Source organism: Nestor notabilis, unplaced genomic scaffold, assembly GCF_000696875.1.
Source record: "Nestor notabilis isolate BGI_N333 unplaced genomic scaffold, ASM69687v1 scaffold6959, whole genome shotgun sequence".
In the NCBI taxonomy this organism is placed as follows: Eukaryota; Metazoa; Chordata; class Aves; order Psittaciformes; family Psittacidae; genus Nestor; species Nestor notabilis.
Window position 1 is genome coordinate 48,295 of NW_009942270.1, and position 18,185 is coordinate 66,479.

The 18,185-nt window shown below is 40.1% G+C and overlaps 1 protein-coding gene across 1 annotated transcript in view; it reads right to left on the minus strand.

Moving 5' to 3' along the window:
* Positions 1-1,092, minus strand: part of FYB (FYN binding protein) — a 38,486-nt gene extending 37,394 nt beyond the window's left edge. Inside the window, exon 1 of the mRNA XM_010021304.1 lies at positions 1-1,092. This exon is cut by the window's left edge and continues 46 nt beyond it. Coding sequence (XP_010019606.1) covers positions 1-1,092 — 1,092 coding nt within the window.
* Between the last annotated feature and the right edge of the window lie 17,093 nt (positions 1,093-18,185).

The window sequence follows — 18,185 nt, forward strand, 5'->3', positions numbered from 1 at the left end:
TTCCAGATCCACGCTGGGGGGTCTGCTGGGCTTCTGTGGGGGCTGGCCGAGCTTGAACAGTGGGGGCAAGGCTTTCTGCTTGGGAGTTCCTGAGCTCCTGTCCCCATCCTCTTTCTCTTGTGATCCACCCGATAGCCTTTCTTCAGCAAATGCTGTGTTTGTCTTACGGAACTTAGAAGAGGAACCTGACTCTTCCTGGATGATTTTGTTGAGAAAGATGTTCTTCGCAGCACTCATTCCCTTTTCTTCAGTCTTTTCCTCCATATTTTTGGGGGTTCCTTGAGATGAACTGGAGCAGTGATCAGTAGGCTTCAGAGCTGTGTTAGAAATATGACTGCCTGAAGCTTCTGCAGAACAGTTACTATTTTCAGCCATTTCCTTTGTTGCTTTAAATGAGTGTATATTTTGTCTAGGGCTTGATAGTCCTTTTTGAAGCAAAACTTTTTTATTAGAAGTGTCTTCACTGTGGGAGACATCATGATTTAGAGAAGGTTTCTGTAAAAGAGGTGGTTTAGAGAAAGAAGATTTGGGCTCCTTTTCTTGTGTTGCAGACAAGAACTTTTCCTTAACTTCAGTTACTTTTGAAAATGCTGGGTTTGCCTCTCTCTCCTGTGGTGCAAAATTTGGATTTGTTTTTGTTCCCAGAGCACTTTTTTCTTTCTCATGAAGAGCACAGTTAAGGAACCTGTTCTGTGCAAGGTCTGGATACAGAGGCACTTGCTCTTCCTTTGCTGAGTCACTGGTTTTGGTGGGGAATTTAGTGCATCCAGCTTTTTCATAATTTTCTCTGTTAGTTGCCTGAAGCTGAACTCCAAACCTTTGTGCCACTGGTTTCATATATGGGGGCTTTGGATCCTTCTCTGTTTTATCACCAGTTGAAGGTTTGACTGCCAGAGGAGGCTTAGGATGAACAGGTTTGTGAAAAGTACTGGGTCCTGAAGAAGAAGTTGCATTTCCTTGACTTGCAAATTTCTCAAATGCTGCTTTCCTTGTCTGTAATCCTGTATAGGTAGGTCGTCCAGAGTCTTTGAAGGGGTGGCTGTTACCAGAAACATCCTCTGTGGTGTTGTTACCGGTGTTAAATTTCGCCATGAGTGATTTCACATCTACCCTGACATCCTATAAGCATAAAGAAGACAAAAAGAAAGAGCAGCAATGAGAAAGTCGTTGTTGCAATGTTCACACATACTGTACTTTAAAGAATTTCCTGGTCTGAGGCTTGTAGTACTGCTGATTGGCTGTGGAGATATTATAGCACATCTTCCTGTAGGGCTAGAGAAGCTTTGTATTTTGTTATACCCTTGCTGTGGTTATACAATCTTTTAAAATTTTCAGTGAAGGTACTGCATTTAGACAATGGTCATGCAGATCCTTTTGGGCATACTAAAAATCTCTTTATTTCTAGAATTAGGAACTGAACACTTAATAAAACCAAGAAAATACATACTACTTTGAGATTAATGTATCCCTAAAAATATGAGTGTCCTGAGTTGAGAAGCATAGACTGTACTAGAACTTGGGTTTCCAGACTAGTGTTATTCCTATAAACTCCTTAGAGAACTGCAAGTTCCCTTGTGAAAACAGAAATTCTTCTGTTCTGGGGTGTGTGTGCCAGTTTTTCTTTCCCTTCTCAGCAATTTTCTTCCCTGCTGCTCGCCCTCTCCTCTCTGTGTTCCTGTTTATCTTCTCCATTTTGTATCTGGGGGGAAAAAAGAAGTGCATGTGTAGATGCAAAATGAAAACATGTGGAGTAAACCACCTAGAAACTGTCAAAGATACTTAACTTCTTGGAGGGAAAAAAAAAAAGGTTGAACAATTCCAAGTGGAAAAAACACAGCTTCATTTGAAACTGTTTTCACTTGTCAGCCCTTCTCAATAACTTTCAGGACCAGTCTTTTGTGTGAACTGAGAGCAAAAGCTCAATATGTTTGAATTCAGTACAATTAAAACACAGTGCAGAGAAGGATGGGGGTAATAGGGAGGCAGTCGGACCCCTGAGCTAGAGCCAGCTTTGGGTTCCAGGAGCCCTCTGCAGCAGGGACTCGTTTCCCAGCCAACAGTGGAAGCAGGGGTGCAGCTACAGCAGATAATGGTGGTGTATCTGATTTACATCTTCAAGTGGGATCTGTTTTGTGTGTGGAAGTTAAAATGTAAGACTAATGGTACAAAGCTAGAATATTATATCTAGAAGGTTTCTGAATCGTTTGTTTGGAATCAAAGGAGTATCACTACAAAGCACAATAAATGGGGGTCTGAAAAATATCATAGAAAGAGGTTGGAGAATGATTTATTATCTTTACCCAGTACAGTTCAGTAGGTGTTCAGTATTTTTTTTTTTTTTTACTTCGTTAACAAAAGCTTCTAAATTGGGGTGTTGCTCCTTTTGCCTTCTGTTTGATTGTATCACATTACATGAATTGCCAGTTATGCTGGAATAGTTTTACCTGTGACTTCTGTGACTTAAAGTTAACTTTCCCAGTCTTTCAGTATCACCAAGAAATTGAATCTTTCCAAGCTGTGTGTATTATACTACAAAGTTACTTACAGTAAAGACAGACAAACTAAGACATATGTGAAACTTATCCCCAGAGCACCATATTGTCATTTCTTTTGCACGTATAGAGAAGAGAGGAAGTACACATTTACTATAGAGATTATCAGGAGTAAGCCATCTACTGCTATTTGATGCATATGCACTCACACACACAATTACACTGCAGAAGTATGTATACGTATCACTAATCATTCAAGATTTCTCCCACACTGCCTCACAAAGCACTGATTTCACCCACTTAAGCAGAACGTTAAGCTAATTGCAATGCCAGGGAGAATGACAAAGCCTTTTGTCTCTGATCTCTTTTGACTTTGTAGTAATACATGCTTTTTTTTAACTGCTTTAACAAAATCTAAACCGTCAGAGATACTATAGCTTTACCTCAGTGTCTGAAGTCTTCAGGTCTTCAGAACTTATAAATTACAATCTGATCAGCCACCTAGCTAACTCAGGAGCTCATTTCTTTTGAAAGTTCTAGCAATAAATTGATTCTTCCACTACCTCTTCCATTTGAAATTTAAGAAAATATCCTGTGTCAAACTATAGCAATGTGTTCCTCCTGGAAAAGAGACGTTCATCATGTAGACTTTCGGAAGCTGGAAATGCAGCTTTAAAAAAACTTCTTGTTATGAATTACGGTTTCTCAGAAGTTTTCTACCTCTTTGTAATAGCAAGATCAATTACATTCATACATGCTTTCGAGTGCACTGAACCATTCATGACTGCCATGTTATGACTATCAATGTATTTCTTTTAATAAATTTCTTGCCAGTACTGTGAACAAACTTTGCCTTAGTCATGCAGATTTACAAGTACTTCAAGAGTAAAAAGCTCCTGGGCATGTGGAAGGGTTTACAATCAGCAACATAGCCTCTGTCTTTTACTTACTTATCAGTAGTAAAGGGTAAAGGTAACACTAAGAACCAGAAGAGAGTGAGAAATAGAAGTCTATCCACTTCTCTGTAATGTACGTCACCAGTTCCTGCTTTCATAAGGTACGTTATACTAGAAGCCATATTGTGGATTCTAATGTAAAACCTGATGGGCCAGGGAGGCAGAAAAGGAACTGGGATAAAGAGAAAATCTTTTATTTGTGACTATGCTCACAGAGAAATCTCCGCGGTTTCTGTTTCCCTTCCCAGAAGCGACAGCAGTTACCTATTCCATTAGCACATACAATATGCTGTAAATCATGAAATGGGAACTTGAAAAGATTCTGAAGGGAGATTAAGTTCACCATACCCTTCCCCTCTAAAGTGAAAAGTGCCTGTGGGACAGAGGAGTCTCATGCGAGAAGTACGTGGGTTATTTTCTGAACTTTCTCTTTTTTGGGAAATTCAGTGCAAAATACTTCGGATTTTCAGCTTCTGCTCTGAACTGGAAGCAGCACATAAAGTGCACAGCAACATTTGCTTTGATATGAGATGGTTGCATTAGTCAAATGTGTTTGCTCATATCTGGAACAATACTTAGGTTTTAGGTCCCATTCCATGGATTCACCAAGGAGATTTGTATATGCAATACTTTCCCAGCTTCCCACTGCCTTCAACAAAGAATCACACAGATACCAAGATACACTTATACAGACTTCTTCCACAACTGGATCTTAATTACACCTCAGTGTAAGCAAAGGCAATTATCCATTCTTTACAATATAACTGTACATTCCTATACAGTATTATAAGAACACAGAAATACAAATGTTTCAACTGTATTCTTCTTGAATTCACTGTGAATATTCCAGTCTTAACTAGCAGCTTGATTTAAAAAAACCAAAAAAGTTGTTTTGTTTCGGAATAAATATGGTCTCATTATTTACTTTTCAGTCTTGGTGAAGCCAAAAGATCATTTCACTTTGACTTCTCCTTGTGCTTGCTCTTTTTTCAAACGGCAACACTGGATCAATAAAAGGGTGTGCATACCATCCTCAGTTAAGCAAGTGAAATATATGTAACAGCTGACTATATGAGGAATTGTGCAACACTATCTGATTCCCTGGTGAGAGACTCACACCCTTTATGTTATCCTGAGAGCATAATTTCAAGCATCCTTCTGTAACACCTGCAAGGCAAAACCAGCACACTCATGAGGACATGTGGTTGTTAAAATTACACAAGACAGTGTTCCAGCCTGATCACACTGCATTCTGTATCTTTTCCATCACGCATTCCTCTATGCTTCCATTGTCCCTCTCTTGTCACTTTTAATCATCTTTTACCTAATCATAAGAACAACTACATCATACTTCAAGAGCATGAGAGGAAAATAGAGTTTATCCACTCCAGGTCAGACTGAGACCAGAACTAGTGAAAGCATAGGGCTTGACCAGAACAGCCAGATGGCACCCCAGTTTGGACTCAAACTATTGTTACAGCCTATGCAAGAGGCCAAAGCACCTATCCATTCATGGTCATCTATTCATCCTATGTCCTGGTAAGTTCAGCACAAAGTTTAACTCATATTTGCTGGCTTTTTTTTTGGAACCTGTCTATGTCAAAATAAAAATACCTGTCAATTATTGGCAACTCAGTCTTCAACAACTGAAACCTGGCAACTTCTCCATCAAGAACTTCTATCCAATAAGAACAGGCTAGCTAATATTCCTTTCTGAAAAGGGATTACCATTTTTCTTTTCACATGACTTTATATAGCCACAGACTTCTATAGTACTTAATAATTTGGGTTCTAAAAATTATTTTCCTCATATGCTAATCAACAGCTTTCAGAATAATGTAAATTTTCTAGAGAGACAGCTCAGAAAGGAGGCAGACAGATCCCTCTTCATTCTGAATATAGTGTATACAGTGACTGCCTTACAAACATCTTTGATTTGACTTTGGTTATTCCACTAAAGCTAATGTAATGTCTCCAAATCTCCAGGAAGAAAAATGTAAGTTCTTGCCACTGAAAAGTTCCTACCCTTGTTTCTAGAATTTTGAGGTCCCCTGTGATTGTAAAGAAAATTTTTTGCAGTTTTAAGACATTGACTACCATTCTGACTTACCGATGGAAAGAAAAATATTTTTCATAACCCACTACAAACAAATTATATACAAATATCTCAATCCAGGGCACGGTATATTAAAAAATACCCCACTCACAACCAACCAGCCACAAATAATGCAAAAGGAATTACTAGAAAATAATTGCATTTAGGTGACATTTTTTCTGTTATTGTTCGAAATGCAAAGAGCACTTAAAGTAGGACTGATCTCAGTAAAATTTCAGGGAACCAGACAGAAAACTCTGAAAGAGAGAAGTCCATTTTTTTAACCTGGCATATCTTCAGCTCCATAAGCAATTTTAAGTAAAATCTACAATTAAAATTTCCAGTTATATGAGGTTGTATGTAATACCTCATAACAATTCTATTGCTCCTGGAACTTTGCTCATTTATTTCTAAGACAAACATAAACAACAATTTACCTTGATTCCCCAAAGCTCTCCAATACTTTGATACAGGCAGAAAAACTGGTTCCAGCAATGAAACAATCCACTTCAGTCTCAGTTCAGCAGCCTGCTCTGTTTGCTAAGAGGAGTTCTGCTTCTAAGCAAGGGTTTGCATAACAATGTTGCTTGTGGGTTTCATTATGATCAGTGAAGAAAACTGCTCTTCTCAGGATATTAAGCAAGAAGTGGTGGGAGAATGGGAACTAGAATGTGTTCAGACTGTTTGGCTGCTGCTATCAGCAGTATTCACCCTGTGATGCATTTACCGCATATTGCAGAGTCCTGTAGGGCCATATTGGTGCATACAAGCTCAAGTCTTCACAGAGTAATGGCTAACAAAATTTGTGTGATAATTACAGGTGTAAAGACAAGAGTGGACCGACCTCTTGGGTCAGCAAGTCTAGTTCCCTGCTACCATTGAGAATCACTGTGTACATTCCCACTCCTCAGGTGACAGCTAACATGTTTGCTTGCGCTCTCCTTTGCCAGTAGGATCTCAAGAGATTCTGCTGGTCAGACTTTTAAAGATTTAGCTATATGGAGATACATAATTTTTCTTTTTTTAAACTATGAACGTAAATTTCTGCTGCCCTTCCATCTGTGAGTTCATTACACGAATCAAAGACTTTGAAGGATAATAAAGGATTGGAAAACCAATACTGAGAAAATAAGCTTCACATGAAATTCTAAGCCTGTGTTTGTGCTAAGTTAAACCCAAACCACAAAGGCAGAACCCTCTATTAAACAGACCTCAGTGAAGTTGCTGAGCTTTTCACAGGGATGGGATTGCAGAATAAAAATTGTTTGTATTTGAGCTTCATAAAAGGTTGTTTGACTCTTCCTCATTGTTTATCACTTCCTCTTCTGCACAAAATTTTAATTATTTTTGGAAAATTTTGGGATGTCAAAATCAAGCTTTGGAAGTGCTTGACATTTCCAGCTTAATTTAAAAAAATTCTATCTTAGCTAGTTCAGAAGCTTATTAGAGTGCTGGATGGAGCTTATTTGAGTTAAAAACACTGCCATGTGCTTTTTATTTGCCACTTACCAATGCTAACTAATTTTTTTTGTTGCATAACACAATGGGTTTTTTTTCTTAGTGGGAGAAATGCAGATCTTTATGCTATCCATTCTGCTAAACACTGGATTTTATTTATAAAATCATGTTTATTTGTGAAAATAATCAACACTGATGATCAGGCATTTATTATTAAGGAATATTACACTTTGTGACTGTTGCTATTCTATTTGGCAGTCGTCATGACCATTAATGTGCTAACTGTAGCAATACAGTCATTTTGCATGGGTAAACACTGCTGGAAAAGTATGTGCACAGTATCAGCACTAGACAAATCTTGCAATGATCAAAGGACGAACTCATCTTTGCAACTCTGAATGCTAGTCAGTTTCCTGTCATCTTCTCTTTTGTCCATTACTCAGAAACAAATATATTCATACCTGATAGAATGCTTCTGAGAATATAAATTGCAATAAACACAATTAAAACAACTGTTCATGCTGTGAAATTTCTGTGAAAGTTGCCCATCTGAAATGTCTATCATATGCTTAATTTTACACTTGCAGGTGCAAAAACTTCCTGGATCCTCTCTGTTTTTTCCACGTATTTCTGTGAAGGATGTCTGTAATTGGTTCAGGGACACTAGCTATTTTTAGGTGAATAAAAAATTTGAAGGCATTAGTATTTTAAGGAACAGGACTCACAAGCCTGAAAGCAGCTTATAGATATTTTGGGTTTCTATTTTTCACAAAAAACAACAGCAGTACCAGCAACAAAATCACAAAATTATATTCAAGCAAGACAAGAATATCAGCAATGGTAATGCTTTCTAATGTATAAACATGCCACTCCATTGTCTGAGTAGACCAAAACCAGCGTTTAAATCCCAGAGTAGCAATGGTGCATTACTGTTCCCGTGTGCAACTTTTATGACTGTAGCTTTAGGTGTTTTTTTTATCAGAGCACTTATTCAACTTTTTGTTTCCATTTACTTTTGTGAAAAGAGGCTGCTTAGGATTTAAATTGAATTTGACAAAAATAGAGGAAAGAAAAAAAGATGGATAAGAGCTTCACTAGCACCATAAGTGCTAGTCCATCTTTTTAAGATATCTTTCATCTACCGATGCTGTCCTGTGCTCTGAAGTGGTTTGAATCGTTGGACATTCCCATCTGAACACCTCTGGCTTTACAATTCAATGCTCACAAAGAATACCATAGTCAGGATCTTGTTAGCTCCACAGTTGTGTCATTTCCATGGCTGGAGGTGAAGTGAAATGATACAAAATAAAAATACCCTTTTTTTCTTTCCATGTTGTTTTTAACTTGCTTCATTTCGCTGATCTTAGTCTATTAAATGATCCCAAAACAGGTGAGACACCATAACAGAATTATGTGGTGAATGAGGGTGGAGAAGAACAAAACAAAAATTATTGGCTGGGGGAGGTAATCCATATATAATCCATGTATAGATGGGGAAAAAAAGTACATGTGAGAGCACTTTTGGACAGATGTGTTAATATTGTTTAAGCAAGTTTGACGATCTCCTTCCTAAATCAGAATAGTGTTGCTCTGTATGTCTGCAATATGCAACACATGTAAATGTAAGGAGCGTTCAGCAAGAGAAAGTCAATATTAGCACAGCTTTCCACAGAAACTTCTCTTCCTGCCTCCTTCATGCTCTTATGGGGCTTTTGCCTCCTAGTGGCATGCTAGGAGCAGCAGCAGAAATTACATACTTTGCCATTGATCATTTCTTTGTACATACCTGTTCTGAGAGAGTTACAGTCTACCTGTTTTCATGCTGCTCCATGATTAGGTGTATGTGAACCTCGTCAGAGGGCAAGGCAGAGAATTAGCAACTCTGCTTAGCAATGCTGTGCCACTCCACAGAGTTAAGGTCTGCGGAAAAGTGCCACTGTGCCGCAGTGGTGATCCTGTTACAGCAACACTTCGGAAAGTACCTGATTTTCAGTAAAAGCTTGATATTCATGAACATTGGCAGGAGCTTCTAACTCCGATTGCTATAGCATGCTATGACAGAGAATGTTTCTTCATGGTTGTTCAGTCTATGTTATCTTTATGTCTGCAGACAGGGCTAGACTTCCTGAAAAATGTGCTACTACATTTCCACTGGGTTACCATTTGAAGGTGGTTTTACTATTTATGACACAAGTTTGATGTGTTCATGGGTGAATTATCAGTATTCTCTCATGTATACACACAGTGTCGTGTTTATGGGAACAAATGAGCTTTCCAGATACTGTTTGTGGACAGCTGACATGTAGAATTCCCAGAAAGCTCCTCAAGTCAATGCTGTGACTCATTAAAATTGTCATAATTCAATTCCTATACTCTTACAACCATTAACTATTGTTGTTATATTGGTCTGACAAGGAGTGCAGAAATCTCTTTCCACTATTTGTATTTTTCTATGCTAGAGAAAGTAGAATTGTCAAAGTCAAGAAAGAAGTCAAATGATGCTGGCAGAGTCTCCTTGCCCCAGCTGTGCTTTGTGAAGGATATATTTCTGTCATGAAGGAAAGCCAGCATACTCCAGAGCTTCATGGTCAGGTGCATGTTAAGCTCCTGGTTTTCTGCTTGGGTGTATCCACTGTAATAAATCAGTCCTTCCAGAGCACAGTCCTTCCCATGGACATCTAAAGCTGATGCAAAGCACCTGCCATACAAAACAATCTTGCACACAAAAAGTCTTTCTTTTTTGTGACTTGACCTTATAAGTGCTCTGTTGGCTCAAATCTCAAGCAATTCTTTGAATACAAAGCTTGTATTCAGGTATTAACTGTCATGTTCCACTGAATTACTCATCTTCACTGCCCTGCACTCCGTGCTCTGTGCTCTGCCCCTGGGCTGCCCTCAGTGTTCCCTGCCATGTCACAGGCTCTTCCCTGCCCCTTTTGCTGTGAAGCTCACTCACAGAGGGGGCTCAGATTAACTGGCTTTTGAACTCTGCTCTTTTTGCTCTACAAGCTCTGTGATTTCTGCCAGTGTCGGTGCTCCTGCATTCTGCCTGTCTGGGTTCAGCCGCAGTTCAGGGGAACTGAAAGCAGTGCTGCATTGGAAAACACTCCAAACAGACCAAACAGGAACACCAGGCCTTTACTAAACCCTCCAGAGGCACCAGAGGGTTCTCCTCCTGAAAGTGCAGAATTCACCATAGTTGTCAAGAGCCCTGAAGCTTACAGCCACAGCCCCATGAAACACAGGGCTGGAGGTCTCAGAGGGCTTGCCACAGCACCATTGCCCCTCACATCCCACAGCTCGTATCTTGTTTAGGACGGCAGCTGGCCATCAGTGGTAGCTTGATTAGATGATTAATGAGCTAAATTGCAGGTGATGTGCATGTAGCTGTGATGGCTGAGTTTGCACCAACCTATTCCTATCCTGAGGCAAGGGCAATGTGGAGAGAACCTGGTGGCCATCTTGGCAGGCAAGCAGGCAAACAAGCAGGCTGGCAAGCAAGTAGTCTTGCTGGCTGGGAAGTTGTTAGCAGCTGTGTCTGAGGGGGAATCAGTAGAGGGGGAGGATGGGAGAGCGATGCGGGTCTAACGAGAGCTGGACACTGGCAGTTTCTGTGGGGAAAAGAGCTCTGGCAGCTGGGGAGCTCAGGAAGCTGTGCGCCCTCAGCCCCCCTCCTCTGTGCCCTTCAGCAATGTTCATGGCTGTGCCCTGACTTCCCCCACCATCAAGCTCACGGGGCCCTGAGTAGTTCTGTGCCTCCCTCCTGGGCCTCAGGCTGTCATGGAGGGACCTAGGACTGGCTGGAGCCAGCGCAAGCCTGAGGGCATGCATGGGTGCAGCCATCTTAGCATCTGCTGTCACCAGCGTCCCAGCACCCAGGGAGAGCAGGAGAGAGGGAGCCTGCACTGGGAGAAGGGGAGACCAGGTGGGGAAGAGAGGGAGGAAACCCCTTTCTCAAGGAAGAAGTTGCTTAGGTTTCCTCCCCATACACCTTCATATACATGGTGGGGCAGGGGATTATCCACTGGCCTGGCTTTCCCCTTGCAACCCCACAGCTGCTGATACCAGGAGGAAGAGGAAGTGGAAAAGCAAGAGGAACAGACAGCTTTAGCAAGACGCCACTGACTTCCCTTTCTCCTTAACGTGTCCTTCCCTGCCTCTGCCTGTGAGGCAAAAAAATGTGCAAGAACATGCAAATATCTCACCAGGAGTTGTGCAAACCTGCAGGAGGGAGAGAGGGACACCCCGTATTTTCACACTCAACCTGCTTTCCTGCACTCTTGTATGTTAAACCCCCATCAGCTCTGCAGGTCTCATCTGCTTTTAGTGCAGAGAAGCAAAGCAGAAACCCATGTTTCCCAAAACACATCTCAGCTCCAGGCAAAGCCCTGCTCTCACTATGTGACCTTCCGCACTAGCTCATGGGGACACAGAGGGCTTGCAGCTGAAGTCTGTGCCTCCTCAGGTAACACCTAGCTCAGTTACCATGAGCTTTCTCTGGGAAGAGGGTAGCAAAGGGCCTTTATCCCTTAAAATCTCCTCCTTAAACCTCTGAAGAAAAAGTTTCAGATGAGAGCAATTTAGGTTCTGTTAACATCATATGGTTTCTTATCAACAGCTCTTTAGTGTTTTTCTTTTTAAAAGTGGAAGATCAGACCTACATTTAGTAACCATTGCTGAAATCACACCAGTGGTGGTCAGGCTGCTTTTGCTTTAAAAATATGTTTGCTTAAAAAAAATAAATCAAAAATATATTTTCATGGTCACGTTTGGTAAGTCAAGCAATCTGTAATAAAGAATGTCTTATTCAGTTGGCATCTTTCTGTACTTTATGTGCTCTCAAGAAAGTACAACTAGGACCAAATTTGGAAACATCCGAAACAGAGAAAATGAAAGCTCAAGTTAAAGTCTCAGTTGCCATGAATCTTTTACCATTCTGCCTCTGCACCCTTTCACAATGCTTCTGTGATAATTAGTATTATTTTTCTCATGGTCTTGAATTTCAACTTTTTAGTTACCATATATGCTGTATTACAATCAGGCCTCTGTGACAGGGTGCAAATAGGGTTCTCTCTTGCAGAGCTAAAGCTGTGTTGTAAGGAGGTAGGGAATGGATTGGGATCCCAGTTTGTGTGCAGCACCATGTAGAAGGGTGAGGACATAGAGTGAAGGTCTGGGTTGTGGAAGGGAGGATGCACAATAGAAGAGAGGGGAAAGGAAGACAATAACATATTTCATCTCCAGCTACTGCCACTGTGCAAACATAATTTAGGAGTCCCATGTGTAGGCCTGGCATTTATTCCTTGTTGCTACAGACCTTTTCTATTTATTTATAAGTCATTATTCACCCATTTGCTACACGTCCTATGCACAGTTTCTGCAACTCCTCCAGTAAGTCAACAGTTTAACCACATCAGTGGAAAATTCACAAAAGAAAAAAATGAGCCTATGCTGTCATTGTGTTCAGTCACCTCAACTAGTTGTACCTTCTGAGGAAGCAGTATGTTCTCAGTGTTGATGTGGGGCATGGGACACCTAACAATTACACTTTTAAATGTTTCCCCAAAAGGCTAGAAGCCTGTGTAATGAACTTGACTGTTTTTCACAGCAGCTTGTAAAGGTGTCTCACCTACCTTCCCTCAGATTTCCTACTATAGAAGTTGAAGACTGTTCTGTACTGCATATCACTGAAAAATACTCAAGATTAAAAATACTCAAGGAGAAGAAAGAAAATGAGAGAAAAGGAAATAGTATGTATATATAGTATTAAAGTAACTGCACTAGAGGCATGCTTGACTGAGGACTCCCTGAACTATTGTTGCAGTGGAGAAGGAAGGTAGGTACACATACTTTGAACATAGCTTCACGACAGCTTGGTTGGTTAGACAGGAACAAGCAAAATACAAACATAGTGTAATGTCTGTGCTACACATCGGCAGAATCATTCTTGTTCCCATCTCCCAGTCAGTGCTGTACTGCAAGGTGTTCCATATGAGCCTTTTGTTCTTTTTTATACTTTCCTTTCTGGACCATCTGACCAGTCACAAAACTGGCTGAACTTCAGAAATGCTTTCATGTAAGCAATCTCACATTCTCTAGTGTGAATTTTCTTGTGTGAGCAACACGTTTTCCAGGATTGTCAGACATGAAATCAGGCATCTGGAAAAATATTCAATCCAGTATGTTGGACTTTAATTAAAAATAAATGCAGCCCTTTATATGATTTCATAGTACAATTTCTGACATCAGTACAAAGACAATGGTTTGGCCCGAATAACAACAATTAGCATGCTCCCACAGCATAAACATTTCAAAACACATAATGTCAAAAATGTTCGTATAGGAGTTTTAATCAAAGACAATAAATTTAGAAATGAAACCCCAGTTTAATCCAAACATCTCTAAAAAGACTGTTTCTACAGAAATTTTCCTAAGCTCTTCTGCCTAGGGTTTGCATCATGCCTAACATCCTTTCTATGGCCCAATCCTCTGGGCTTTTAAAAAAGTTTATTTTGACTGTCAATGGATTCTGATCCCTGATCCTTAGCAGGTGATAGCAGATCGGTCCCAAAGCCTGCTGGCTTTAAAGTGACTGGGTAACCTGTCATATAAACCCATAAACAAAGGAAATGGCAAGTTAGGTTAAGTAAGAATGCATTCATCCATGCCTCTGACAATCACAGCAGAAAGACAGAATCAGTTTTCCATTTGCTGACAGTCCTTTTGTTAAAGTCCACTTAGGCAGAGAGTGTACACAAACTCCATATTCTGAAGCTTTGCTGGTACACTCAGAGTTACTTCTTTCAAAAGAAATACTTCTACCTTCCTGTCTTATTGTCCTTTCTTCTTCCAAGACTTCTCTCTCTTTTGCTAACCTCACTTTTAAACTTTTTTTCCCATACTTGGAACGTGCTACTTGGGAAACGAGAGATAAATGGGCCATATGCCCCATCTGCCATCATACAGCTGCCCTGCAGCCAGATGGATCTCAACTTTCAGCTGTTGAGTGAAAGGGAACCCGAATTCGTGCAGCACTTTGTCTGTACAATTGTGTGTGTGTGTTTTTTTCCCGTGGCGTCGCTCCCGGGGCTTGCACAATAGTGACCTCTAATGGATGAACGGCTCCCATTACAAATCGTAGCTTCACAGCATAATTTAGGTTGGGAGGGACCTCTGGGAGTCATCTCGTCCAACTATCTGCTCAGAGCAGAGCCAGCGTCGCCAGATTGCTCTAAGCATTCTTCAGTTAGGTTTTGACTACATGCAAGGATGGAGATTGCAGTCCCTTTATGTTGTCCTAGTAGTCGATTTCCCTCACTGTTACAAAACCAAAAAAACCCCAACCAAACAACCAATCAAAAAAAAAACCAAAAACAAACAAACAAAAAAACCCACAAACCCCAAAACCACAAACAAACAAACAAACAAAAAAACCCCACACAAACCAACCAATCAAACAAAACTCCACCAAAACAAACCCCCAAACACCCTAGTTGGGATTTTCTTTTTTTGCATCTTGTTTCCAATGCCTCTTTTTCCATTCCCTCTTATTCTATCCTTGTGCATCTCTGAGATGAGTATGACACCCTTCCATTAGATACTTGAAGATAGCAATAAAGTTCCTGCTTTGCATTCTTATCTCCAGGCTGAACAAGCCCAGTTCTCTCAGCTTCTGTCTGTTATGTTTCTTAGTTCTCTGATCACCTACTGTGAGCACAAAGAATTTCGTTGTTGTGCTGATCCTGCCTGCTGCCTTGACCCAGAGGCAGAGAAGTTTTGGGTGCTTTCTTAACTTTAATCATGCAAATTTTGTTGCTTACCAAGTCTATTATTTTCAGGCACTTGAATCTGCTGTTTATAGTAGGTTGTATGTGAGAATGAGAAGTGGAAATTCAGCAGGGTCTTTTTCGATTTTTCTGTCTCTTTGCAAAGGCTAGAGACCATGATAGATCAGAAGGCAGCACATACCAGCCTTTCTGCTCCAAGGGCTAAAATATATGGGGAAAATCAAACTTAGCATTTTGACGCTGTGCAGTATCACGACGCTGTGCAGTATCACAACGCTGCCAAATTTGTTGCTGAGCACTGGCTAGATTGAAAGACAATGCCATTCGGCTGGGCATCCACTAAAGGATGGGCCATTGGGTAGATCATCAATTGCACTGGATACCTTTATTGTATAGGGTAGAGGATAGGACAGCTACTGAGTGTGGTGGGGAGAAGAGCAGGAGGAAACACAAGGGCACCGGTGGTCTGTTAAGGGAGGCCCATGTATTGGCTGTTCGTTCTTGCAGGCTATGTTGAATAGCAAAAATTTGAGCCCTAGCAATAAGCTCTTAGAGGCTAAGGAAAAGAGATGTAATGGAAAACTCATGTCATATAAGGAAAACATTCATATCAATGGAAACCCAGTGGTGGAATAATGAATGAATTAGAGACTCCAAAAGAGGATAAGGTGGGACCAGTGATAAAAACAGGACCATTGGAGGATAAACACTTGAAGAGCTGAAAGGGACTGTCAAAAGGATTTGGAAGATAGTTTAAAACTCACTAGGAGGTGGAGCAAATCACTGGTTGTGGCCAAATTGTTTTTTTGAGAGGCTTTGTACAGGAGAAGTAAGTGGGAGCCTAGGGACATGATTTCCAAAAGTTTCTCTTCTCCAAGGAAAATAAGAAAACCAATCTCCCTATGACTCATCTTCAGAATCAAAATGCATATGCCCTCAGAGGTTAGAGAAAGGTCGTGATATTGAAGAGGTTGTGACACTTCTCCAAAACTTTTTTACACAAGTGACTAACGGGAAGAAAAGCTGTTAGAGACGTGTCAGCAGAAGTGAAAGGAACACCCAGCCATAGCTGCAAATCCAAGTTGCACAAGATCCCCTGATCCCTATGTCATTCTATGAAAACGTAAGCCCCCAAAATAGAAAAAAAAAAAGTTTTGACAGTATTTATTAATTGAACTTGACACATTTCTTACATGCCTCATTTTAAGCATGTGTAATAAATTGTTCTCATGAATTTTCCACACCTGTCAGTGATATTACAAGTTGGAAGCTATTGTTCATGACTTTGGTGAAAGAAAATGGATGAGGCTTTCTTTTTGTACATTTCTGTGTAATTTTGCTATTCATAATTTTTTAGGTACTCCAGCTTTTTCATAGAGGGATTCTCTGAAGGCAGCTCCTATTTTTGTTCATTCCAGATTTTTCCTATTAGGAGTCCAGAACTCTGATGGAGAATTAACTTTTATTCTTTTCAAGTTTTTTAATTCTCTTAAGTAGAATACAAGACAATATGAATGTTCTTTTTTTAAGAAAAATTACCTGGAAAAGATGATATGTTATTGAAATGGGCCCACAATTCCCATGAGATTCTTAATCTCAGAATGTTAATTCAGGTCTGGATGACTTACTAATAAATACTAAAACTTTTCATTTAGGACAAAAAAAAAATAAAACCCTGCACCTTTAGGTATCAAACTATCAGGAGACATACACAATATACTTACCTGAGACAGGTCTGGAATAAATGAGTACAAAAAGATCTCATCAATATAAATAATAAAAAGAGAGTCTGTTATAAAAAGAAAAGGAATATTAGGGCAAATGCTGCTAATTCCCACCTTTGAGTGTGACTGTAGAGAAAAGCAGTAGCTTTAATAACTGGTGACCAAACAGTTTCAAGGAAAGAAATCAAGTCTGGAAGCTTGTTCTTGAAAGCAAAATGTTTTGGTTTGTTTTGTTTTTTCCCACTTCCTTCAAACACCTTTGGTATTTTTAAAAGAGCAGATATCTTGGCAGTACTGGAGGAAGGGAGCTGAGAACGTTGTATAAACTTCTGTAACTTACTCTTTGTTAGAGTAGGAGAAGCTGACACATAAAATCCAACATTTTTCACTTTATAGTTCAGGTGGCAAAGAGAAAGATTGGGGCAATTTTAAATCTTAGAGTAAAATAAACATGGTATGTTCTGTATTATCTTCACATTTACATTTCCTTGTGAATGTGACTTATCTTTGTCTAATTTACACACCTAACATATTTTTTCTACTTAGGCTTTTTTTTTTTTTAAATGCCCCCAACTCTCTAGGAATAGGAAAAGCCCTAATGGATGAAGGTTTATCAAAGGTATGGGATCTCTGTAAGTCTGTGTTTTGTCCAAATTGCAAAGTAGAGGGGTAAAGAAATCTGGAGTACATTCTACTCTTCTTAAATAGGCCAGGATGTTGCCTGATTTCAGTGTGAATGGGCTGAGCATGGCATGGCTGGATGTCATGAGTCCTGGCTTACCAGTAGTTTTCCTTAATAATGTCGTGGGGGTCTCATTAATGTGTCACAGTAATTTCATGGGGCTCTTAAGTTGGCAGCAAAACTGTAGGATAACTAGGATGCCAGAGTTTGGGATATTCTGTTGGGATGTTCTGAGTGCAGTTTAACCATCTGTGCCAATCTAGAAGCATCACTGGACATTATGTATGCACAGAGCATAGCTGTCATTGAGTACTGTAGACAATCCACTACTGTTCCACTGCTTGACTAGCTTTACCACTACAATACTTTTCCTGGTGTCTTCTACAGTGAAAGAAAAGCATTTTTGGATTTCAGTGGAACAGATGTTCATTTATAACATTTTTAGAAGTAGCCTAAAGATCAGAAACAAACTTTCTCTCTCTGTCTTTCTCTACTTCTTTTCCTCCACTTGGGCTTGACAGAAAATTGTGCCTGGTTTACAAAAGCCGTAGTATCCTGGGCTTGTTATTATTCTTAGCCTCGTGAGTTGTGTTTTGTGCAATTCAATTTCATAATCTGCTGTGTTCCCAGTTATGTTCCCAGTTAGACACTGGGACCTGCTGGTCTACTGCAGCTATCTGAAACCCAGTGACCACAAGTGATCTTTGCAGAAAAGTAGAAGTCCTTTCACACAGGCTTCTTTGTGAGTCTGATCCTTTTGAGTGTGGTTAGACCTTCAACCTGTCATATAATTTGACAGGTATAGAAGAAGACAAAACCCTTTCTAAAATGAATACTACCTTCAGCACTGAGCTCTAAGTTATTTCAGGGCAGTTATGGTACAGTAGCTCTTGTCCAGGCGTTGCCTGTGTGGAGACTTCTGTCCACAGTCATAAGGTGAATGACAGAGTCTGCCACGATGTCTTGGAAGGCAAATGCAGGGACTGTGAGA